Here is a 26,905-nt window from a genome sequence, read left to right as displayed (position 1 = left end):
ATATATATATATATATATATATATATATATATATATATGTATATATATACATAAACACACACACACATATTCTGTATATATATATATATATATATATATATATATATACACAGTTATGTCGAGAAGATAGGGCACTCATGTTACTGCATACATGCTGTATAGATAGATACATACATACAGTATATATATATATATATATATATATATATATATATATATATATATATATATATATATATATATATTTATCATCCAAAAGAGACATACACTCACTAGTCTTTCATCAATGAATTGCCCAGGTGACTTCTCAAATCAGGATATGCAGTGGAAGAAGTGGGAGGGCACTCACAGGTCTTATACAAAAATATTTCTTTTTATTTATGTATTTCACAACATAGTAAAGTTGACGTTTTGGCTGTATCCTTGTATCCTAAATCATGGCGTTTTCAGCCACTATGTTCTAAACAGTAATGCCTAGATTTAGAGTTCTGCGTTAGCCGTCCAAACCAGCGTTAGGGGGTCCTAACGCTGGTTTTGGCCGCCCGCTGGTATTTAGAGTCAGTCAGGAAAGGTTCTAACGCTCACTTTCCACCCGCAACTTTTCCATACCGCAGATCCCCTTACGTCAATTGCGTATCCTATCTTTTCAATGGGATCTTTCTAACGCTGGAATTTAGAGTCTTGGCTGAAGTGAGCGATAGAACTCTAACGACAAAACTCCAGCCGCAGAAAAAAGTCAGGAGTTAAGAGCTTTATGGGCTAACGCCGGTTCATACAGCTCTTAACTACTGTGCTCTAAAGTACACTAACACCCATAAACTACCTATGTACCCCTAAACCGAGGTCCCCCCACATCGCCGCCACTATAATTAAATTTTTTAACCCCTAATCTGCCGACCGTACACCGCCGCAACCTACATTATCCCTATGTACCCCTAATCTGCTGCCCCTAACATCGCTGACACCTACATAATATTTATTAACCCCTAATCTGCCCCCCCAACGTCGCCGCTACCTACCTACACTTATTAACCCCTAATCTGCTGACCGGACCTCGCCGCCACTATAATAAATGTATTAACCCCTAAACCGCCTCACTCCCGCCTCAAAAACCCTATAATAAATAGTATTAACCCCTAATCTGCCCTCCCTAACATCGCTGACACCTAACTTCAAGTATTAACCCCTAATCTGCCGACCGGACCTCACCGCTACTCTAATAAATGTATTAACCCCTAAAGCTAAGTCTAACCCTAACACTAACACCCCCCTAAGTTAAATATAATTTAAATCTAACAAAATAAAATAAATCGGAACAGCCAATAGAATGCAAGCTCAATCTGATTGGCTGATTGGATCAGCCAATCCGATTGAACTTGAATCTGATTGGCTGATTCAATCAGCCAATCAGATTTTTCCTACCTTAATTCCGATTGGCTCATAGAATCCTATCAGCCAATTGGAATTCGAGGGACGCCATCTTGGATGATGTCCCTTAAAGGAACCTTCATTCGTTGTCTAGTCGTCGGGAGAAGAGGATGTTCCACGCCGGAGGTCTTGAAGATGGAGCCGCTCCTCGTCGGATGGATGAAGATAGAAGATGCCTCTTGTATGAAGATGTTTGCCAGTCCGGATGTCCTCTTCTTGCCGGATAGGATGAAGACTTCGGAGCCTCTTCTGGACCTCTTCTTGCCGGATAGGATGAAGACTTCGGAGCCTCTTCTGGATGGATAGGTGATACCCGGCGTGGTGAAGATAAGGTAGGGAGATCTTCAGGGGCTTAGTGTTTTTTAAGGGGGGTTTGGGTGGGTTAGATTAGGGGTATGTGGGTGATGGGTTGTAATGTTGGGGGGTATTGTATGTTTATTTAAATGCAAAAGAGCTGTTTTCTTTAGGGCATGCCCCGCAAAAGGCCCTTTTAAGGGCTGGTAAGGTAAAAGAGCTGTAAACTTTTTATTTTAGAATAGGGTAGGACATTTTTTATATTTTGAGGGGCTTTGTTATTTTTTAGGGGGCTTGGAGTAGGTGTAATTAGTTTAAAATTCTTGTAATCTTTTTTTATTTTTTGTAATTTAGTGTTTGTTTTTTTGTAATTTAGTTTAGATGATTTAATTGTGGATAATTGTAGGTAGTTTATTTAATTAATTTATTGATAGTGTAGTGTTAGGGTTAATTGTAACTTGGGTTAGGATTTTTTTACTGGTAATTTTGTAATTATTTTAACTAGGTAGCTATTAAATAGTTATTAACTATTTAATAGCTATTGTACCTGGTTAAAATAAATGCAAAGTTGCCTGTAAAATAAATATTAATCCTAAAATAGCTACAATGTAATTATTATTTATATTGTAGCTATATTAGGGTTTATTTTACAGGTAAGTATTTAGCTTTAAATAGGAATAATTTATTTAATAAGATTTATTTTATTTTGTTAGATTTAAATTATATTTAACTTAGGGGGGGTGTTAGGGTTAGGGTTAGACTTAGCTTTAGGGGTTAATACATTTATTAGAGTAGCGGTGAGGTCCGGTCGGCAGATTAGGGGTTAATACTTGAAGTTAGGTGTCAGCGATGTTAGGGAGGGCAGATTAGGGGTTAAAACTATTTATTATAGGGTTTTTGAGGCGGAAGTGAGGCGGTTTAGGGGTTAATACATTTATTATAGTGGCGGCGAGGTCCGGTCCGCAGATTAGGGGTTAATAAGTGTAGGTAGGTAGCGGCGACGTTGGGGGGGGGGGGCAGATTAGGGGTTAATAAGGGTAAGGTTAGGGGTGTTTAGACTCGGGGTTCATGTTAGGGTGTTAGGTGCAGACTTAGGAAGTGTTTCCCCATAGGAAACAATGGGGCTGTGTTAGGAGCTGAACGCTGCTTTTTTGCAGGTGTTAGGTTTTTTTCAGCTCAAACTGCCCCATTGTTTCCTATGGGGGAATCGTGCACGAGCACGTTTTTTAAGCTGGCTTTGTCCGTAAGCAATGCTGGTATTGAGGGTTGAAGTGGCAGTAAATATGCCTGTACGCTCCCTTTTTGGAGCCTAACGCAGCCCTTCAGAGAACTCTCAATACCAGCGTTGTTTAAAAGGTGCGGGGGGAAAAAAACACGCGTAGCTAACGCACCCCTCTAAATGTAGGCGTAAGATTGTTTTGAAAAAGGCTGTCTAGAAAAGCCGAAATGTCGACTTTGCTATGTTGTGAAATACATAAATAAAAATAAATATTTTTGGATAAGACCTGTGAGTGCCCTCTCACTTCTTCCACTATATATAAATATATATATATATATATATATATATATATATATATATATATATATATATATATATATATATCCAAGCAGTTTCCAGATCAGCCCACCAAGAGACAGCAGCCTGGGTGCAGATATAAATAGCATATGTAACAAAGGTAAATGCACTCTCAGGACTTCCACAAATTTCTTTATTGGAACCTTTTCGGGGTTCACAACCCCTTCATCAGCATAAACTTACAAGCAAAACTCAAACAATTTATAGTGCTTCAACAAATCACTCACCAAACAGGTGTTGCTCCAAAGTGCGCCAAATATCGAGTGTGGAACGCATCTTGCGTTCCACAGTGATAAAGCCTACCGGAAGTGATGTTATCTCACTTCCAGTTTCGCGGCTACATAGTATTAAGTATACAGGCTATTTTATGACAATTCCTCATACATTATGTCGTCTAAATGTGTATTAAATAAAAGATGACACAAACTGAAATATATTTGAAAAACTACATTAGATCGCCGTAATGCTATTCCTAATCGGCTGATCAAGTGCCTTTGTGTATACAAATCTCCATGGCAACTGTAGCCATGGTTATGATAAACAAGCATTAATCGTGTCTCAACACTGTGATCAGTTGCATAGTGCAGCCCACTAACATCTCATATTGTGACAGAAAGTGATAATCATACTTAATCACATTTAAGTGTTATTTAAAAGCAATATTATATATACACAGATAAGTACAGGAATAAATTTATATACAAAAAGTGGGGATTTTTGCTGAACTTGTTATCAATTGATGAAATTATGTTAAATGACTTTAGAAATTCAGAAATTCAATTGGCACTTTTCCTGGCTGTGCGCCTTCAGTACCTATTTCTGATGTTGTATAAATTGGTAATGTATTAGGACCAATTGGGAGAAAAATTATTTCACATCACCAAAATGGTATATATATGTACCCAAATACTTCTGTACTGCATTTATGGCCACATACTACAAAGCCCACTAAAGATATTCACCTAATTTAGCAGTGAAATATCAAGGAGATTAACAAGCATGTATAGAGAGGGAAGTACGTGCTTCTATCTACAATGAACATCCAAAGGTGGAGGTATATCCCATTATATCGCTGGGAGGTGCCTTATTATATCATATCGGACAATATGGAGTGATGTGTAGGTATAGATATTGTATACATCTGGTGTAAATTCATCATTATCACACTTATAGACAAAGATACATTTGACCAACTTATAAATAACCAAGTATGATCAAACAAAGATTGTCCATCTTGTTACTCCCTCACATTCAGAGGTAATTCAATGGCTTCGCAATTCAAGGTCTAAGGTGCATAGGAAGGTAATTATGCCTCAGGGACCAGGCTTTCACAACCCAGATGAGGGCAATCACCCCCATTGTGGTGTGTCGTAAGCGACCAGCCTTCATTACTCGTGAGAGCAATGGGGCTGGAAGCTACACGTAGCCACAATGACCCTGGGTTATACCCCAAGTGTGTAGCACTGCCTTGTGTGATCAAATAAGATTTTTAAAATCTGGGGTGGTGTTTAATCCACCAGGATGGATAGTTCCAAGTTTGAAGATCCACTGAGCTTCACGTTTAAGCATTATCTTGCTCCTGTCCCCTCCCCGATCCAATGGGGGTATGTGGTCAATGAGGATGTAGCGTATCGAGGAAACAGAGTGGCCTTGCTTGGCACAGTGGCGTGCCACAGGTTGTTCGGACTCTCCCTGTTTCAGTGCAGATCTTATTGCATGCCTGTGGTTTGCCATTCGTTCACGTAAGTGCCTGTGGTTTTACCCACATAGAAGCACGAGCATGGACAAAAAAGGAGGTATACTATGTGTGTAGTAGTACACGTAATGGAATGTTTAATCACATATCTCCTATTTGTATGTGGGTGATGAAAGGTTTTGGTACTGACCAGGCCGTTGCATGTTGTGCAACCTAAGCACCTAAATGATCCTTTGATATTGATTGTAGCCCCAGTGGTGTAACTAGATTTCTGATCTGTTCGCATTAAGAGGTCCTTAAGGTTAGTACCCCTCCTGAATCCCACCATAGGTTGTAGCTGTTGGGTAAATGTTAATTTTGGATCAGATGCCATTATGGGCCAGTGCTGATGTAAAGTTTGTCCCGTATTCTTTGTGGCTGGGGTGAATGTTGTAGACATAATCAACTTATTGCTCATGTCTCTCTTCGGTGTGGGCTTAATCAGTTCATTTTGGGTGAGTGTAGATACTGTGGTCATGGTGTTTTGGATAATCGATGATTTTTACCCCCTTTCACGGAATCTCTCTCCCACTCCTGTCAGTTGGGAGACCCCAGTGCATACATCTGAATTGTTTCTCATTGTTCTTATAAACTGAGACTTGACTATGCCCTCTAGAAGGGCAGGGGGGTGACAGCTATCTGCTCTCAATATAGAATTATGGTCAGTTTGTTTATGATATAGAGTGGTACCCAATTGTTGTGCATTTTTAAAGACCGTCAAGTCCAGGAAGTTGATAGTCTGTCTATCAACAGTCATCTTGAATTTTACATTACTGGTGGCCATGTTGTAACTTTCAAACCAAGTTTGGAGGTTCTCCATGGTCCCCCGCCATACCATAAAGATGTCGTCAATATATCTATAATATCAGATCACTGCTGAATTGGTAGAGTTCCATAGATATAGATTTTCAAATTGAGACATGTATATGTTGGCATATGCGGGGGCCATGGAGGATCCCATGGCCGTACCAGCTGTCTGCAAATAAAACTTACTTTCAAATCTAAAGTAATTTTTATACAAACAGTATTCAATCAGAGAGAGGAAATATTCAACCGGTGGACCTTCATAAAGAGGGTTGTTAGTGATATGTTCCTGTACAGCTTTGAGACCCTCGGTATGGGGAATAATGGTATACAGACTGTTGACGTCCAGACAGACCAATAAGTCATCATGCTGGACGTCAACAGTCCGTATTTTGCGAATGAAGTCCCCTGTATCCATGATGTATGACTTTATTTCCTTTACTACAGGTTGTAGTAGTATATCCACCAGTTGGGCTACCGGTTGTGTCAGCGAATCCCTTGCCGACACAATGGGCCGGCCTGGTGGGTGGTCCAACGTTTTGTGTATCTTGGGAATGGAATATAGGATAGGTATTTTTGGATAAGAGGTGGAGCAGAAGTCATGAATATGTTCGGACAAGCAGCCCTGTTCAAAGCCCATCTGGATCAGAGCATCCAGTTGTGCTTTAAACCTCATAGTGGGGTCATTGGGCAACTCAGTATAGGTCTGTTTGATCATAATTGGTTATTTATAAGTTGGTCAAATTTATCTTTGTCTATAAGTGTGATAATGATGAATTTACACCAGATGTATACAATATCTATACCTACACATCACTCCATATTGTCCGATATGATATAATAAGGCACCTCCCAGCGATATAATGGGATATACCTCCACCTTTGGATGTTGATTGTAGATAGAAGCACATACTTCCCTCTCTATACATGCTTGTTAATCTCCTTGATATTTCACTGCTAAATTAGGTGAATATCTTTAGTGGGCTTTGTAGTATGTGGCCATAAATGCAGTACAGAAGTATTTGGGTACATATATATATACCATTTTGGTGATGTGAAATAATTTTTCTCCCAATTGGTCCTAATACATTACCAATTTATACAACATCAGAAATAGGTACTGAAGGTGCACAGCCAGGAAAAGTGCCAATTGAATTTCTGAATTTCTAAAGTCATTTAACATCATTTCATCAATTGATAACAAGTTCAGCAAAAATCCCCACTTTTTGTATATAAATTTATTCCTGTACTTATCTGTGTATATATAATATTGCTTTTAAATAACACTTAAATGTGATTAAGTATGATTATCACTTTCTGTCACAATATGAGATGTTAGTGGGCTGCACTATGCAACTGATCACAGTGTTAAGACACGATTAATGCTTGTTTATCATAACCATGGTTACAGTTGCCATGGAGATTTGTATACACAAAGGCACTTGATCAGCCGATTAGGAATAGCATTAAGGCGATCTAATGTAGTTTTTCAAATATATTTCAGTTTGTGTCACCTTTTATTTAATACACATTTAGACGACATAATGTATGAGGAATTGTCATAAAATAGCCTGTATACTTAATACTATGTAGCCGCGAAACCGGAAGTGAGATAACATCACTTCCGGTAGGCTTTATCACTGTGGAACGCAAGATGCGTTCCACACTCGATATTTGGCACACTTTGGAGCAACACCTGTTTGGTGAGTGATTTGTTGAAGCACTATAAATTGTTTGAGTTTTGCTTGTAAGTTTATGCTGATGAAGGGGTTGTGAACCCCGAAAACGTTCCAATAAAGAAATTTGTGGAAGTCCTGAGAGTGCATTTACCTTTGTTACATATATATATATATACTGTGTATATATATATATATATATATATATGTATATATATATATATATATATATATATATATATATATATATATATATATATATATATATATGTATATATACACCAGAACACAGTGCACAGCAGCAATATAAAGCCCGGAAACCCCTCCCCTCACAAGAAATGAGCTACTATAGTATATAAACATAAAAATGACTATAATCATTTGAGATATAAAGGTCAATGTATAATATATACAAAACAGGAAACAAAATAAAGAGGATACTGGATATACAAGAACTGTAACACTGGACATTTTATCATATGAAGTTGTAAAATGATTTATTGCCTCATCAGAAGTAAATATTCATAAAAGTTGTCACCTTACCATGTTTGATAAAGCATCACTGGTCATTTGTGAAGGATACAATGAATATTGGTGTATCAGGGGTTAAATGCGCTCAATCATATGTAGTATTTGCACGGGGGGCCACATTCAAATGAAGTAAACATAAGACGGATGGAATAATGAGATAAATGCCAAAACTATGAGACAAAAACATGTAAAAGCATAATCAAACTGAGTAATAATAGCAGATATAAGACTATCCGTCACCCGGCAAGAGTATGGAGGTCACTTGCGTATTGGGGAAATAAACATGGATCACTATTGGGCAACGGATGTTGAGTGTGAATGTCAATCAGGAGAGATGAAGATAATAATTGGGTCAACTACATAATGGATAACAATTGGAAATTCTAAATGGGTAGGACAAGCATAGACAATCTCCGAGGGGAAATGAATGGATAGATAACACTATGTATGTGAGGAACATTATAACTATATACTAATAGGTCAAAGCATTATTATACTTTATTTATAAAGCATCAAGTAGAGAATAAACTAAAAAGGCAATGAAACCTTAAAATATAAATAATCAGATGTAGGGGGTTGCAAACATATGAGTAAAGAGTATACTAGCCACGTATTTAAAAAAAAAAAAAAAAGGTCAATATACATGTGTAAAAGAACTGTATGACAGTGCAGTAGAAACCAGACATTTAGAAAAGGCACAAAATAGATTAATTTGTGTTTCCCCATATCTTCTCATCTAAGTTATTTTCCTGTTACACTGAAATATTTTATATTCACCCTATTCGGGATCAAATTAGTCTGATACAACTATTCTTTTGGGGGTTTAAACTGGGTTTTTCACTTCCTACATGGAGGATATTGGTATACCTGCAACCTTGTGGTCTACTGCTAATTAAAGTGAGGGTATTAAACCATTTTCCATTACTGAAGAAGACACTGCTAAAATATTGTTTGAGGCTAGTGAAACTGGTGAGTCTACCAATTCTTTATTTTTACAATTACTTATGCTGAGAAAAAGAGAAAATGACTTATTCTCAGCGGTTTCAGAATCAGAAATTTGCCCACTATATAATTTTTTGCTAAAAGGGTGCTCTTTAGACATTGTGCTACTTGTTATTGAGGGGTGAGTTGTTATATTAGCCACAATTAGATCTGAGATCACTAACTTTAAGGAGCATAAGTTTGACATTTTGCTGAATGATAACTCTGACACTTGGCATGATAAGATTAAACAGTAAACTATTGGCTGTTGAATAGGAATATTAAGATAGACTAGTTTACAGCTTGCTGGTCTTTATGAAAGAAGAGCACCTAGACAGAGGTAGGTACAACACTTATTGAGTTGTAACTTAAAATATCAGTATTTATCTTCTTTTTATTCCATCCTTGTTATGTTTTTTTCCTTTGATTTTAGCATTCACCCCCCGCACATTTGCTTCATATGATTTAGCACTTGATACCCCACATGTACATTGTTTCTTTTACAACCGACCAGTGATACTTGGTATAAGCATATTTAGGTATCATACATTGCAAGGTGGCAACTATTATGAATCTTTACTTAATTTTATCTTTACTTAAATCAATATAATCAGTTAAATGATATATTTAAAGGAGTTCACAGCCCATACACCAAGACCTCATTTTTACAGATTAGTTAGTCATTAGGCAAACACATGGCAACAGTAATCTAGCATCAGTTGCTGAGCAGTGTTTGCTTATGTAAACTAGAATCCTGTCTATTTTTATATTTTATAACTGTCCTAATGAAAATGGAAGATTGTTGAAGAGTCAGAACACTTTCCAAAATCATAGAGTGCATGTTGTGAGACAAAAAAGATGATTATCTGTGCAAAACAGAACATACGTGCATTGTTTTTTGCTGAACAAAATATTTTTTTCGGGAGCTGCCTACACCAATGAGGGTTTAAGATTATGATGTTCTGAATTCTTCTCAATAAAAAGAGTTGAAGGTCATCATGATATTGGATCTCTGCCTAGGCCATTTAATAGAGCTGTCCACATAAGATACGTAACAGGAGTCATTATTATTTTTTTTACTATAGACTTAAGATGTAACTATGCAAGATGGTCAGTAAATAATGGCAATGACCATTAACAGTGTGCGTTCCAATCCACTGATCTGGAACATTACTACCTGCATTTATTTGCATGTAATCCAAAAAAAGACAGATTTATTGCTTATTGGTAACATCCCAAAAGTTCATAGTGGCAATAAGACAAAAACATACATTTTTGTTTACCAGCAGTCAATTGTAGAGGGATGAAAAACTTGTAAAGAAAGGAGAACTGTAAAGTGACATCCTATTTCAAAAAAGCTAAAATTTGTGGGAGCATGTACTTTTTTGCATTACTGACCACATTTGGAAGCGGTTTAAACACATAGGTAATGTCCTGCTTAAAAACAATGTTCTTCTGGGGAAATTAAATGCTTGTTGCACCCAAATGGAATGTTAATTATGTTTTTAGCCCCTTTGTTGGGGGGGGGGGGGGTTAAGAACATAAGCCACATTTTCAGTTTTCCTGAAATTCCCATTTGATACAGAACAGACAGGATAAGCCATTATTTTAGTTTAATTTTAAAAAAGATCACAGTTCAACTTAATAACTCCCACAATATTAGACCTCCATTTCCATAACTGCACTTTAAATGACTTATTAACACAAGTCAATATATGAGAAAATACAAGTGCATGACAAATATCCAAACCTCAAACAAAAAAAAACATGGTGCCTATCAGTGAGTGATTCCATTTATTGTGGACTGGAGTTAATGGAGTCTGTGTGTTGAATTTGGATAGTGTAATTTTTAAAAAAATTTATAAAATCCTTTTTCTTATATCAGTTACTGATAGTTATACATTGGTATAAATATTTTTAACAATTTTGAATTGTCAATATCTTGTAGTTTTTTGTTTTTTTTTTACATTTAATTGAAGGTAAAAAAATGTTCAGTATAGTTTGCTATTTTGTACAATTTGATTGTCATTAAAAAGGGACATTGCTGTAGTTGGAATGGGCATCATTAGCTTGTTATTTGGGTCCAAGCACGAACAGATCAGTGGCCAATATTGTTTTTCTTTATCCATTATCAATCGATCTGTAGGTTGGGTGGATTGTGAAAGTTGATACTGTTCTTGCATCTTATGGGTGACTTTACAATATCCGATCTGATATTTTTCAAATATTAGAATAATGTGATAGTTTGCATTGTGATTATTCTGATGTCAAAAAAACATAGAGCTGAAAAACAACCTTAAAAACATGATTGACTAGATTGTAATGAACCTTCTTCTTAGCTAGCATTGGCTATGCAAACATACATGCGCTAACACATTTGATCCTATAATTATTATTGCATTAGAAATTCATTTTTAGCAGAAAAGATAAATAAACATGCCTCCAAGCATATTTTTCTATTTATACATTTAGAATATACTGTTAATTTATGTTGAATACTTTAACACATACTAGATCTTCAATTTTACATTAACTGAATTCATAATACGATGATAATTTGAACCAGATTTAGAACTGATATATGGGTGTGAAGTTGCACAAGTCAATGTGTATGATGAAATAGACAAAGTTTATCTGCAAAATAACACCTAATAATACCACTGGACAAAAATAATCACTAAATGAGTTTATGCAAAGCTTGTTATGATAATGAATCTACAGTCTATTCCCTATTTATTTAAATATGAACATGGATTCAGTGCATGTATCCAGATTAGTGTTTTGATGTTCTTTTTTTTTTAAGGAAGATATTTCTAAATTACAAACTCTGGTTAATTAGATAAAATAATTCCCGGCTTCTCTTACACCAATGAGAATAATTATAAGGCTATCCAAGAAATCAGAAACATTAAGGAAGAATCTATCCAAAGTGAATAAGATTATTCAATATGGTAATAGAGTGGATTCCAGTAAATGTTATTTTTTAAAACAATGCCTATTTTTGCAGACACTAGAGATCCATATAAACCATAGGATTTAATTCTGTAATTTTGGAATAGTGTTTTGTTTTTTTATTTTTGGGCAGCAAAAGAGCAATGCCCATCCAAATGCAATGAGTAGTTTAGGATTTTTTAGTTATGTTTTTATTTTTATTTTGGGGGTTGGAGGGGTAGGGCTTGTAATGTTAAGTAGTTAGGGTGGGTTTTTTGCACAAAAATATATATATTTTTTATTTTGGCATGTTTTTTAAGGGGTATTATTGTTTGGTCATTTTGTTTTTTATTTTTTTAAATGGTAAGGTTTTATAAAAAAATTTAAATGGCAGGTTTTTTATTTTTTATTTTTTGAAATGTAATTTTAGAATTTATTTTAGTATAGTTATCGGTATTTGAATGTGGGTTAAGTGAGGGGGTGTGACGTCAGGGGTATAGATTTTAGTTTATAACTTTGAGATGTGGGGGTGGCAGTATGTTAACAGTTTATTTATGTAGTTTGCGATGTGGGGATATGGCGGTTTAGGGCTTAATACTTTAATTTAGTGTTTACAATGTGGGGGATGGCGGTTTAGGGGTTAATAGTTTATTTAAGTACTTTCAGATATGGGGAATGGCGGTTTAGAGTTTAACAGTTTATTTATGTAGTTTACAATGTGGGTGAGTGACGGTTTAGGGGTTAATACTTTTATTTAGTGTTTGTGATGTGGAGGATGGTGGTTTAGGGGTTAACTGTTTATTTAGGTACGATGTGGGGGATGGCGGATTAGGGGTTATTAGGCAAGGGGCTCATGGTAGGGTGTTCATTTTTTTTCTTCATTGACTTCCATGGGGAAGGTGAAAATGCGAGGTAGTTTACGCGAGTAGGGCGGAAGGTATTTTTTCTTTTCAATTTATTTTTCTCCATAATTTTTCTATGGGGGAACACATGCACACACATGGGAAAACTCTGCTAGAGAGTTGTGCAATCTCTGGGCTACAGCTAGCACAAAATAATGTTTTTTTTTTAACTTGTAATACCAGCAGAACCCTAAACCCTAACGCTAGCGATGTTGGGGATTTTTTGCAACTAAGAAATAATTTGAGTGTGCTTGCAATTATTTAGTTGCTATGAATTACATTTCACCTATTAACTATCTGAATGACGTTTGTATCTTGGCATGGTGGGCATACTTAAATAGTCACATCTGGACCCCAGCATCTACAAATGGCATGTAATAATCTCTTACAGTAAAAATTTGATTCTAAATCACACTTGCATTGTCATGATTGTCACTAACAGTACTAACATCTTTAACCTCAGATTGTGATCTACCCCCTTAGAAAGAATAATTAAATCAAAATTGCATCAGAGTATATGCATTTTTCTCTGCTACAGATGTTGAATATTTGGACAACTGCCTTTTTTCAACCATGACATATCATGATTTTGGTATGAATAACATCATATGTTTCTCTGTTAAATACATGCTTCTTGAACCTGTTCAAATGGTGACAAAACATCCAAGTCAATATGTCTGAGAAATACTAGTTGATCAATTCAGTCATCCAGAACTATTATTTATGATTAATGTCATTTCAAATTTTATTGTTTTCAGGAGCCACACATATTTTTTGCTTAAAGTGATGGTAAATCCAAGAGTTTAATACAGAAACCTGTCAGTTGACATGCACCGCTATTGGTTCAGAGATGCAAGCATCACCTCTTTGAAGGAGATCATTGTGCAGTAGGTGGCCATAGCTGCTGAATTTAGAGCTGTGCAACAGCACAGAAAGGGTGAGTTTAGCACCGTTTTTTGCATGGTTGATGAATGAAACTCCCCTTGATTTTTAGTGATGGTAAATCCTAGTATTTGTTAAATGCTTGGATTTACCATCACTTTAACCAGTATCAGTTGTTATTAGACATATGCATTCAGAGGTTTTGGAAGTAAAAGGTAGCCCTTCATTCTGTTTGGCTTATGTAGTAAAAACAATGTTGCAAAAAAAAATTGCCTATGGTATGGAATAGGTTTATAAGGAGTGAATGATAAGTATCTTGCAAGTTTAAAAAAAGATTGAAATGCTCTATAAAGAAAGGTCATTGGCCGAAGGAAATTTGTTGATTGCATTATTTAATATAGATTTCCAACAGGGTTAACGTCTTTCTTCTGTTAAGGGGAAAAAAAGATGATTTCAAATGTTTCCAATGTTTTAAATGGACAGGATGATAAAAGTCTACTGTAATAGAAAACACTATTGCAGCCAGGGGATTAATACCTACTGATTTATAAAGAATATCTTTGTTTGATTTTTATTTATTTTTAAATATATTTTCAGTGAATGTAATTTAAGGTTTCAGTAAAAATGTTAAACATTCAATAATACATTAGTTTAAATGCTCATATTGTTTTCAGGCATCTGCGCTATGAGAAGATGCATAACCATATTTCAGTAATTTCAGACACAGCAGAATGTGAATGGATGACATCACCCCTTTGTGAGCACTTACATTTCACAATCCCAGGATTTAGAGATTTGAAGAGTTATGTATGGGTTTGACATGAGGTTATCATTACTTCTGCACAGCATTCCTCTCTCCTGTCAATAAAGTTCTCTCAGGGAGATGTCTAATCAAATGCAACCTAGGCATTACATTTAAAGGAGTTATTTTTCTACTATAACCATTGCTAGAACCATTGTTTGCACATTTTATTTTTCAATAGTAATGGTCTCCTTTTTAAATTATTTTACTTTTATCTTGTTTTATTAATTTACATTTAACATGTAACAAAAGTATTGTAAAAAATATCATACATTTGTCAGTCCAAATTTTTAAGGCATCCAGATGTGGATTTTCTATCTATCTATCTATCTATCTATCTATCTATCTATCTATCTTATGTCTATTATCTATATATCTATCTATCTATCTGTTTATTGTCTATCTTTCTATCTATCTATCTATCTATCTATCTATCTTTCTATCTTACGTCTATTATCTATCTATCTATCTATCTATCTGTTTATTGTCTATCTTTCTATCTATCTATCTATCTATCTATCTATCTATCTATCTATCATCTATCTATCTATCTATCTATCTATCTATCTATCTTTTAAATCTAATGTATTAGATTTTTCCATTTATACTAAAAATGTATAAATCAAAGGCTCCTATTTGTATAGTGGTAAAGGCAGATAATATTGTTGGACACTTCTTGTGCTCTTCAACATGCAGTCACATTCAAGTACAAATATAAGGTACTCATACCTATAAAATGAACTCAAGAATGAAAAAGAAATAACTACAAAAATGGATAATATAAAGACTACTAAGAACAAATTGTCAGTCAATTATGGTGATTTCTGTATTATTATGAATTTGTGGTAACCATTTATCAAACCTCAAATTTGAAATTCTGTTGAGAAAATGTGTAAGTTAGTTTTTTAAACCAGAGTTTGTTCTAATGTAATTTTCCGAGAATAGAAGTTCATGTTATTTTTTATATAAATTATGACTCAGTGCATGAAATCTGCTTGGTGCATGGAGATAAGATATTATTTCATAAATGCATGAAAAAAGATAACTTTCTACAGCATTGTATTAGTTTTCTACTCTTGGGCAAGGATATGGCTGAAATACTGAACAAATTAATTTTTGTTTAAATTTATGATGGTGGTGTCCAACTCCAGATTTTATTGCAAAATGCTATCATTTTAGTGAGTCTGACCAAGTAAGTAATAACTGAAAACTCTGGATTCCTAGCTTTATATTTGTGTCTTAAAGTTAAGGTAACTTATTGTAACCAAGTCTTAAGTTAAGGAAACTTTACCTGTGTTAAAATTAGGTCCAGACTTTAAGCAATATTTTTAAGGGGCTTGAATTGATCACCTCTAATAAAGATGTGTTAATTTACTTTTTAATCTAGCAATGACCCTCTAATACCCCATGCTCTGGACACCACTTCAAAGCTCATATTTTTTTGTGAGCTAAAGGTTTGAATCGTTCTCCAGTCAGTGCTCTAGCTACAAAAAAGTGCCATACAGCTGAAGCTCTGATTGGAGAACAGTTCAACCATTAGCTCACAAAAAAAGTCGGAATTTTGAAGTGGGTGGTCAGGGTGCAGGGTATTAGAATGGCTAGATTAAAAGGTAAGTTACAACACATCTTCATTAGAATTAATCAATTAAAGTACCTCTAAAATATCACTTAGATTCCAGACTTGATTTTCAAACATATAAAATTAACCATCACTTTAAATTTCAATACTCCACACTTTAAGGCATATTGAAGTCAACTCTTTTTGTATGTATTTGTTTTGTTTTGTTTTAAAAACTCATGTTCCTGTACTGAAGTTTTGTCACACTTGGATTGTTCAACCCCAATACTGTAGTACTGGTTTCAATTACATGTTAAACTGTTTTTATTTAACATTATATTTAGGCACAAAAATGTATTTTTGATGTTTGTAAATGCTGCTCTTTAATAAGCATGTTAGATTTTAGTGCATTGTGATTTAATTTGTCTATGTTACATTAATAAACAGTATATAATATTATATGTGTGTATATATATATATATATATATATATATATATATACATACACACACACTTTGAAAACATTTCCACTCAAATACCTTCAAACAAAAACAATCATTTAATCCATTTTAATATTTAATAATGTGTTTTACTGTGTATTTAATGTACATATTTTACATTACAATTTTCTTCACATAGAGGAAAGTGTTAATACATTAGATTTATATAGAAATATCTATTTAAAAATAAATAGAACATTTTATCCTATCTGAATAACAGTGGAATGTAAAAAATTCATAGCACAATTGGTGTAACATGTTGTCGGGTTAACACGCAAGTGATAAGTGTTAATGCTTTTGTTTTAAGTTTGCACTCCATCACAGCCTATGGAGAGAAGTTAATGCGGTCGCGATAGCTGAAGTCCTCAAGTTAGTGAGCATTGGCTTTCACTCATACACAAACATTTTACTTTCAACTTGTAATTTGCATATTAAAACTTTACTTCTGGCGGTTTTTGCATGTGAGAGAAAGAGCTAAATGGCGCGCTACTTGTATCTTGGCCCGAAATTTGGTAAATAATCAACCAAGAATGATTCATGTAAAATGCTGTTTTTATAAACATTCAACTAGAGGGTACACCATTTTAGTATTTGTGTACAATATTTAGCAAAAGAGAAAACCACTCCATCTGACAAATAAATATAACGGTTACCTAGGATGACTTAGACATAGAGGGAGATAAGTATTTTGATCATAGTTGTAATATAATTTTGGGCACTTTATCAATTTATACAAAAACAATTTCAAACTCCCTCATAACCAATTCTTGTTACTCAATGTAAAAAAAGAGGCTATTTTATATATCACTGCATATAGTTATTTATTTTTTTATTTTTTTAGTCTTAGGGATTTAGCATAGGTGGATGTTTATAATGTAGCATATTAATGGCAGAATGAATCACCCCCTAGACTTCTAGACTAAGTGCACCTTAAAGTTCATAAAGGGAAACTAAACCCATTTTTTCTTTCTTTCATGATTCAGATAGAGCATGTAATTTTAAGCAACTTTCTAATTTACTCCTATTATTATTTTTTCTTTGTTCTCTTGTTATCTTTATTTGAAAAAGAAGGCATCTAAGCTAAGGAGCCAGCCAGAAACATGGACAGCACTTGTTTATTTGTCTGTGAATGATCAATTTTTCTTAATCCTCTTGCTATCTTACACCTGGATTACAAGTTTTGAGCACTATATAAGTGGCGTTATTTAATTCCCTATAGCGCTGCTATTACAAGTTTAAAAAAACACTGCTTGTGCGGGCGATATGGAGATTTTAAGCTCCATACCTCTCCCAAAACAAGCGCTGTGTTTGATGTGCTCGTGCACGCTTTCCCCATAGACATCAATGGGGGAGCCGGCAAAAATAAAGTCTAACACCTGCAATCTCGGAAACAAAAGCTCCGTAATGCAGCCCCATTGATGTCTATGTGGAAGATAAACTACATTTTAAACCTAATACCCTAACATAAACCCCCCTAATCTGCTGACCCCAACATCACCAACGCCTGCCTACAGTTATTAACCCCTAATCTGCCGCTCCCGATTAAGCTTAGGAGCCAGACCATTTTTGGTTCAGCACCTGGAGTGTGCTTGCTGATGGGTGGCTAAATGTAACTTTGGCCAAAATGAACAGCTCATAAAAGTAGATGTACAGGCACCAACAGCAGGCAAAGAAGTGTGAAAGTATACCTGAAACCTAATGACTACTGTCATCCCTACACCACACTAGCTTTCCTATATGCTAGGTTCCAACTGTTAATACTCACGTAACATTATTATCAGTTTGAAGAAACCTACATTTATTAATAGATTGCTCCTCACAGACACTTAGATACCTTCTGCTCTTTAATTATTAGTTATATTCACTTCTTGACCCTTACCCCCTCCCACCCACACATTTATATATTGTCTCAGACTCATTCACACATCACTAATTTAGATCACTACACTTACAGACTAATATATCATACTATATCAAAAGTGAGATATAACACATAGTTACTATGACCTGTCACTTTCTATACCAATTGGAAACGGTTACTCACCCACTACTACCTTGGATAACTGACAGCTTGATCGTACCCAGATAATATATTTTTTATACACACACTAACAAGATGTGATTATAATATTACCACACTTATCCTACACTTATCTATCACATAAGATTGTTAAGATATTATGGGTACTCTGCGTACCACAATACTTGCTATTATAGCAGGTTTTACCACGTCTTCACTTTTAATAAGGTCTTTAGTTATAAGAAATTTACACATAGATCATAATAGAGCACTTTTATACTTTCTACAGTTCTATTATCTTCTCAAATTAGATATAGACCAATACTGCAGTTGATCATAACAAGGAAATAATATTTCTATCACTTAGGATGGATTTGTCACTTCTGATGACGACATTCCACTATCATATTTGTATGTATTGTAGTTTTGGATTAACATACTCATCACATTGGGAATTTTCCTCTAGAGTCAATTTAACTAGGGGTATATTGCCATTCCACTCACACCTCGTGTTATCACATGAGAATCTATATTCTCACACATCACCAACACTGGTCATGTTCTTAATATATAACATCACTTAAATACACTTCAGTCTTCATAGCTTTAGTATATTATAACTCATATTACATTTCCACACTTATCTAGACACCGCTATATGTAATAGCCTGTTGATTTGATAGTATAACTGTCATTATCACACATTGTAGTATTGTGAAAACAGACATGATATAGGTGTATTTATCGTAGTAACGAATAGTTTATTACTTTATACCAATATTTTTAGTATCAAATATTATCACCACAACCTTATTCACAGACAACCTATATACGTATGCACAATCCAGCGTATTACATACAGGTGAATATGACCTATGATAGCGGTCATTAAGATCCATGTATTTTATCTTGTATGGGCTACTCATTAATATAATAGTTGTTATGGAGACAACCTAGACTGGTTCACCCTTAGCCCGCCCACCAATAGGATGCACACATTTGTTAGCCTATCAACACCACTTGCATGGCACCTATTATTTTAGAGAACGTCATCAGGATTCCCCCAACATCATTAGACTAACACACAAGCCGTAAGTATAGATTGGAGCTACCCGCCCACCACGCTATCATTGTAACAAACTCTGAGCTCGTTATACACAACTTTAGTAAGTGAAACTGGAACATCATCATAACGATCTAAGGGTTACATGTTAGGAATATACTTATTTAAAGGTATTTATCTATGGTTCTATCACGGAATATACAAAATATGTCATTGTAAACTACTAAGCAGTATCTTTCCTGTACAAATATACGGATAATAGGCAATTACATCATACTGTTAAGACACTAGTATTAATTGTTTTATACTATGAATGGGGAAAAGGTTGTTATGTGTAATAGTCACTTATACACTGAAAAAAGGGCCTGTACAAACGGTCTTAATACAAAAATAGTTTTTTGACTGTTATACTTTATTAGATCTAATGTGTATTAGTAAGAATGTTTGAATAATGTTTAAATAATGATTATGATTCGTGCTGTTAACATTCTTTTCTAAGTGGTACAGCTCTGACACCAAATGCTTGTTTACACTGTGAGGTCATTTGGCATAGCCATTTGATTGGATAATTTATTCACATGATTCTCTAATTGATTAACACCTAACTCAGGTGCAGTTCATTACTTAGGGTAGTCTAGTGTATATATAGCAAGGGTATAGTATTCATTTTGTTAAGCCTGATGAAACAGCCACTAGTTGGCTGAGAAACGCGTTGCTTTTATTATTGTTTTAAATAAAGTAAGTTTTTATATACCACTTGCTGCCGGATTATTTTTACTATTTTTATTGGTCATTTATCCACCTGTGGTCCTTTGGGAGTTCCAGATTGCCTGATACAAGTCTGCTGGGTGGCTGTATTGATCCCAGCCTGCCCTGTTTGCACCACAGAAGGTGCTCTACCAAATGTGAGTGCAATATATATATATAACTACTATATCTCTATCTGCCTGTACAGACAATACTAGGCCATATAGGCACTCTTATCATTTCCTGCAGAGTGTTGAATACCTACTGGATACCCATTGTAGGTCAGTCTTCTGGGTGACTGCTAATTGATCCCAGACCGCCTCTTCTGCACCACTAGGGGTGCTGCACTAAATGTGAGTGTATCCATCATATATACTACCTTTACTTGTATCAAACAATATTGGGCCATGTGGCGCTTCTGTGTTTCTATATTGTCTGCAGATTACTGACTCTGGATCGTGGCCTTGATCCCCTACAGATAGCTGTCTAGACCTGCACCACCATCTATCCAGTTTGGACATTATTAACTCTAGATGAGATTTGACTTGTGTTAGATACTGAAGAATATTAATCTATAACTTTGAACTAATGTTTTAACATTGTATCACTTTGTTTTTTGAGACAGGGATAGTAATTATATATTCGTTTATCATATTTATATATCTGTTCATTAATGCGTTATATCTAGCACTCTAAATCCCATTAGACATATCAGTATTATTTTATACACCTGTGCTATTTTTTGTGGTATAAGAATATATATATATATATATTATATATGTATGTATATATATATATATATATATATATATATATATATATATATATATATATATATATATGTGCTTACATATATGCATAGGTCTCAACACCCACTTATGGATATAGAGTTTTATTAACCTGAATACACTAATCCTCTGAATAGTACACTGTTTATTTTTGTATTTCTCACATCTCAAATACATACTATTTTACAAGGGCACCCCCTATATTATTTCTTAACTTTAGTTATGAGTTTTATGTAACAGCTTTGTAGCGTAAAACTCATAACTACTGACTTTAGATGGCGTTACGGATCTTGTAGTTTTAGGCTGTAATGCTCACTTTTAGCCAGAGCGCAAAACTCGTAATACTGGCGCTATGGGAATCCCATGAACAAAATGTAATTTTTATGTGTGCGGGACAGTCGTTGCGTTACAGGCTAAAAGGTGTGTGGTACACTTATACCGACAACACTTGTAATAGCTGCGGTGCTGTTTTAACGCTGAAAATGCCATATTTTCAGCTTTACAAGTCCCAATGCAAAACGTGTAATCTAGGTGTTAATTTATAAAGCAAGAATCTAAGCCATTTTTGGTTCAGCTCCTAGAGAGTGCTTGCTGATTGGTGGCTAAATTTAACTTTGGCCAAAATGAACAGCTCATAAAAGTAGATGTACAGGCACAAACAGCAGGCAAAGAAGTGTGAAAGTATACCTGAAACCTAATCCCTTTATATAGTGTCTAAGGAAAATATCAGTTGTATGTGTAAAATTAAACTTTTGCAATCCAAATCCATCCCGAGAAGCAATAAAGAATGTGGATTCCATTTGAATATAGGCATGATGCATATATGTTGCATGTTTGCCCAATGATAATATTTGTTAACTTTTTATATTTTAATATTTTTTTCAGTCCTCACTCTCACTGTGCAGAACAGGTCTTTTTTTTTGCTGCATTTGTACAACTGTAAGAAGATCACACTTTTAAACAAACAAGACAGAATGGTAGATACTAAACTCTCTACCATGACAAATGCGATTATGAAATAAAAAAGATAGATTGCAATAACTGGTTTGCTAAATGCCATTTTTTTATGTTGAAGTCGGTTTCTATAGATCACATTAGCTGTACAAGATATCACCTATATTATTATTATTAATAATATTGTTAATAATAATATCATTTATTTGCATATTGCCACAAAATTCCGTAGCTCTGGACGAATATCAATTAAATATACATATGTAAATATCAGTTCCTCCCACTAACTACAAACTATACAAAAGCAATTACATCTTGCATAGTCGTGACTAAGAGGAAAATGGCCAATTTGTGCTTAACACCTGACAAGTTCATCACTGAGATAGAGTTTCAAATGCTTTCTTTAGATGGAAAATAAAATAACTTTCATGTCACTTTGACATTAAACATGAATTATATTCTAATTGCATTTAACGTAATTGTCATGTTTTCTGTGGCAGATATAGCGACTCAACCAAAGCCACAGCCAGGAATGTTTTTTGCTTATACTGTACTTATCTATTTATGTAGAGAAAGGTTGGTTCTGTGTAGTCATTAAAGGCATTACCAGTACTCTGCAATTGTTTTCCTTTTCTTTTTTTTAAAGGGAAGAATAGGGCTTGTATAGACTGAAAAGCTTTCAGACCCAGTCTCTTAAAGAACTTGTGTGTATCAGTGAGAATGTGAATGAAAGATTTATGTCAATGAATATTTATGTTCACATTGTATGAATTAAGAGCCCCACACTATTAAGAAAAAAATACTTCTTCACTTTAGTGTATTTTTTATAGTATCAAGCTGACACATGAGGTGGAATATTTTGATCCTTGCTTGCATAAAGTGACTGAGAGTTGCAGTACACTTACATAATCATTTCAAGGTCCTGCTTTGTGTGCCTAAGAGAAACTGAACAAACCAATTGATTAAAAAAAAATAATAGAAAAATAAAAAAATTGCCACACATTTTCAAAGGACCTTGAAACAATGTGCATACGAGTCTGATTCCAAATGCTTGCAGCACTCAAAAAATCACTGGGTGTTGACGTGTTTGAAGCTCACTGTTATTTTTGTGCATCATAGTTTATGTAACATTATTTTACTACCATCTAGTGGTAAGAAAGCTCCATGCACGTACTGTGTAACAAATGTATATCTCAGGCAGAATAGCATCAAATATTGTTCTTTCCAAGTAATTATTCTATGTTTATTGAAATGATATAGAAACATTGCTTTTACTAACTACAATAACCTAACAAAAAACTATTTACTGATGTTGCATTTTTAAAATACCTAAAATATAAGAGCCTCTATTTCCTTTTGTCTATGTTATATACTGTAAATCTGTACTCACAAGAGTTTTACATATGGTGATAATTTATTTTGATGTTTCAGTAATTTATTCCCCTTGTTCAGAGAATCAAATTACTATTAATAGTGTCATATACATGTTAGTGTATATGCACTATTGAGTGTCATTTGATTTGATCCCTGAAATTTCAAGATACATTATCACCATATGTAAAAATATGGAAACATTTTTTTTCCCCACAGATTATGTTGCTAAACGGGTGTCATTAAGAATAAGTTGGGTTTCATTTTGAAGTAGCCGGGTTGGAGCAGTGTAATGTTTTCTAATATTAAATAATGTTCTGCTATGCAAAACACAAATTTATATATATATATATATATATATATATATATATACACACACACAAATGTTACTGCACACCTTACAAAATTATTTTATTAATATTACTTCTTAGGGGAGCAAACATATATATATATATATATATATATATATGTGTGTATGTGTGTGTGTACAGTATATAAATATATATATATATATATATATATATATATATATATATATATATATATATACACACACTCCTTTTTTAATACTTAGGCCCGATGATCTAGGTCTCTACTATGGCAACATTATCTAAGAAGGCTCAACAGTACTACAATGTGACTCAAAAAAAATTTAGACAGGCAAATTTGAGCTTCAGAGCTGTTTATCTAACTATGCAGAATTCTTGGCGTGAACAAAAAACACATCAATTACAATAGAATTCTACATGAAAGCCCCCCCCCAAAAATAATTTGCATTTTTTTCCCATGCCACCATGTTTTTGATTATTGAGTTGTTAATATTATAGGCTGCAACTGCGGCACACAATTTTCTCTACTCCTAGTTATTACTGTGGTTTAAATGTTTAATCCCCTCCTCCTATTCACGGACACGTTGTGCAAGAAAGAAACCCCAAAAGCTGTGTGAACTTTAGTGAATAAGCTCAATGTAAAAAAGTTGGAACTGGACAGAGTGGAGATGATGAACATGAAACAACAATGAGGCTTTAGAAATATGTTAGTGAATGAACCACACTGAATTCCATCAAACTTTCTACTATATGTTTTGGACAATTGCAAATAAATACTTACTTTTAAGATCTAGATTTCTGGCTCCTGCGGTGCTTTGGGTGGTGATTTTTGTATCAATTTTTACAGTATGAAGGTTACTGGTGTCCCTTGATATCATCACATTATGCCACTGATGGTCATTTAAAGGCTTGTTAGAACTTCCTTTAATGAGATTTGCACCATTACCCAAGTCAAAAACATAATGCAAATATCTGCAAAATAAATTACAGGAAGAAATATTTATAATAATCACATTATGTTAAATAAATGTAAACGGATAGTAAACACATTTTTATATTACATGTTTAGTTATGCATAGTAAAATAACTCTTCACTATATATTTGTTTTCAAGTAATTTTGCTCTGAAGATTGTGGAATTTTCAATTCTCAAAATTTGAAATACACACTGCAGACTTTTCAAGGCTAGCCCTGATATACCTATATTTCACTAATTGACTATAACTGATAACTGCAAAACAATGCACTTTATACTATATCATTATGATTGGAACTAGCCTTGTTGTCTTCAGACTTAAGCCCAGATTGGCTCCTCCAAAAAAAAAATACATAAAAAAAATTGGTGGGAGGAGTTTGGTTAATAAGAAACACATGAAAAAAAAACACAATAATAAATTGTTTTAAAAATGATCGACATCATAGAAAGCCAACAAAAATGTCTTGTAATTATAAGATGTTTTGTGTCTCTTTAAAATCCAGTAAGGTAATAAGACAAGTTGTTATAGTAACGTTCTTCAAAGCTTTAATTTACCGATAGAGGTCAGGCAGGAAACAATATATATTTTTTACAATAAATATTTTGAAAAGTGCTTATTATTCCATATAGAATAAGTTGTCTTAAAAGGGACATTAATGTCACCTTCTCTTTCTTGCATTAAAAAAATGGAAATGTTAATGTTATTAAAGGGACACTGAACCCAATTTTTTTCTTTCTTTCGTGATTCAGATAGAGCATGCAATTTTAAGCAACTTTCTAATTTACTCCTATTATAAATTTTTCTTTGTTCTCTTGTTATCTTTATTTGAAAAAGAAGGCATCTAAGCTAAGGAGCCAGCCAGAACCCTGGACAGCACTTGTTTATTGGTCTGTGAATTTATACACCAATCAGCAAGAGCAACCCAAGTTGTTCACCAAAAATGGGCCAGCATCTAAACTTACATTCTTGCTTTTCAAATGAAGATACCAAGAGAATGAAGAACATTTGATTTGATAATAGGAATAAATTAGAAAGTTGCTTAATATTGCATGTTCTATCTGAATTACAAAAGAAAAATTTGGGTTCAGTGTCCCTTTAAACGTTTTTTTTTTTTTGTTCCTTGGGAAAAAATTGATATTCTTGATTTTTTTGATTTTTTTATGCATATGGAGAATGTTTATTTCCACCAAGAGAGCACTAAGCCATTTTTGTAATGTCTGATTAGAATGTATACGTCAACCAATAGGATTGATCTCCCTTCTTTTTGGATGATTAAAATTCAAATTATTCTACAGAGTAGGAGTTAATAGTGGTCTTAGGGTCTTAGGGTTAAATAGCTGCATGCAGTTACTGCTTGTGGTAACAGTTCACACCAACTTTTAAAACACAGTATTCCAAGTTGATTATTGTGTGCATTGCAGATGTATTGATCAACTTGCAATACCGTGTTAATTTGCATGTCACATTAATGAGCAAGTCCCATGGTAATTATGGGACATACTAATTTATGGGTACGCATAAAAAAAAAAAACCTTTTGACAAGATCTTTGATTTTACCCAGTTGTCATACAGAATAATTTACCTTGCTGTGTCCTTTGTTTATAAAAAATAAAATGAAGCTTTGCAAAGCAAGATGACAAGAACCACTGGTCTAAGCTTTTATGTGTTAAACCTGTCATTCAAATTAGTTGTTTTTCTATTTCTGATTCTCCTCCATTATAATGAAACAAGATTTACTAAAAAATATATATATTCACCTGATGTCAAACCAGGTTTAAAAAATATCCTGTCTGAATAGCAAAGCACTATTCTGAGCTTATAGTCATTTCCCAAACTCAATGTATATTGTGTTCTGCAGGTCTGGTGAAAACTGTCACTTGTTATTATTGCTATTATTATAATTTTTATTATTATTAAAGGAATCTGGTTCTTAAGACTAATATGTTTATATAAAAAATGTAACATTGAATAAAGCCAAGTCATTTTACTTAAGAAATTAAAATATACAACATTGGTTGATTATATCTACATGTATTAATAAACTTTGAAAGATAATT

General features: G+C 34.0%; 1 protein-coding gene across 4 annotated transcripts in view; it reads right to left on the bottom strand.

The window, feature by feature from the left end:
- Positions 1–26,905, bottom strand: part of NRXN1 (neurexin 1) — a 2,027,363-nt gene that overhangs the window by 832,678 nt on the left and 1,167,780 nt on the right. For all 4 annotated transcript variants that reach the window (XM_053712207.1, XM_053712206.1, XM_053712209.1 and 1 more), the window contains one exon: positions 24,654–24,844. In XM_053712207.1, the coding sequence (XP_053568182.1) occupies positions 24,654–24,844 (191 nt within the window). The remainder of the gene's footprint in view (positions 1–24,653; positions 24,845–26,905) is intronic.

This window comes from Bombina bombina, chromosome 4, assembly GCF_027579735.1.
Source record: "Bombina bombina isolate aBomBom1 chromosome 4, aBomBom1.pri, whole genome shotgun sequence".
NCBI lineage: Eukaryota > Metazoa > Chordata > Amphibia > Anura > Bombinatoridae > Bombina > Bombina bombina.
Note: the sequence above shows the minus strand (reverse complement) of the source record. Positions and strands in the feature narration are given on the sequence as shown.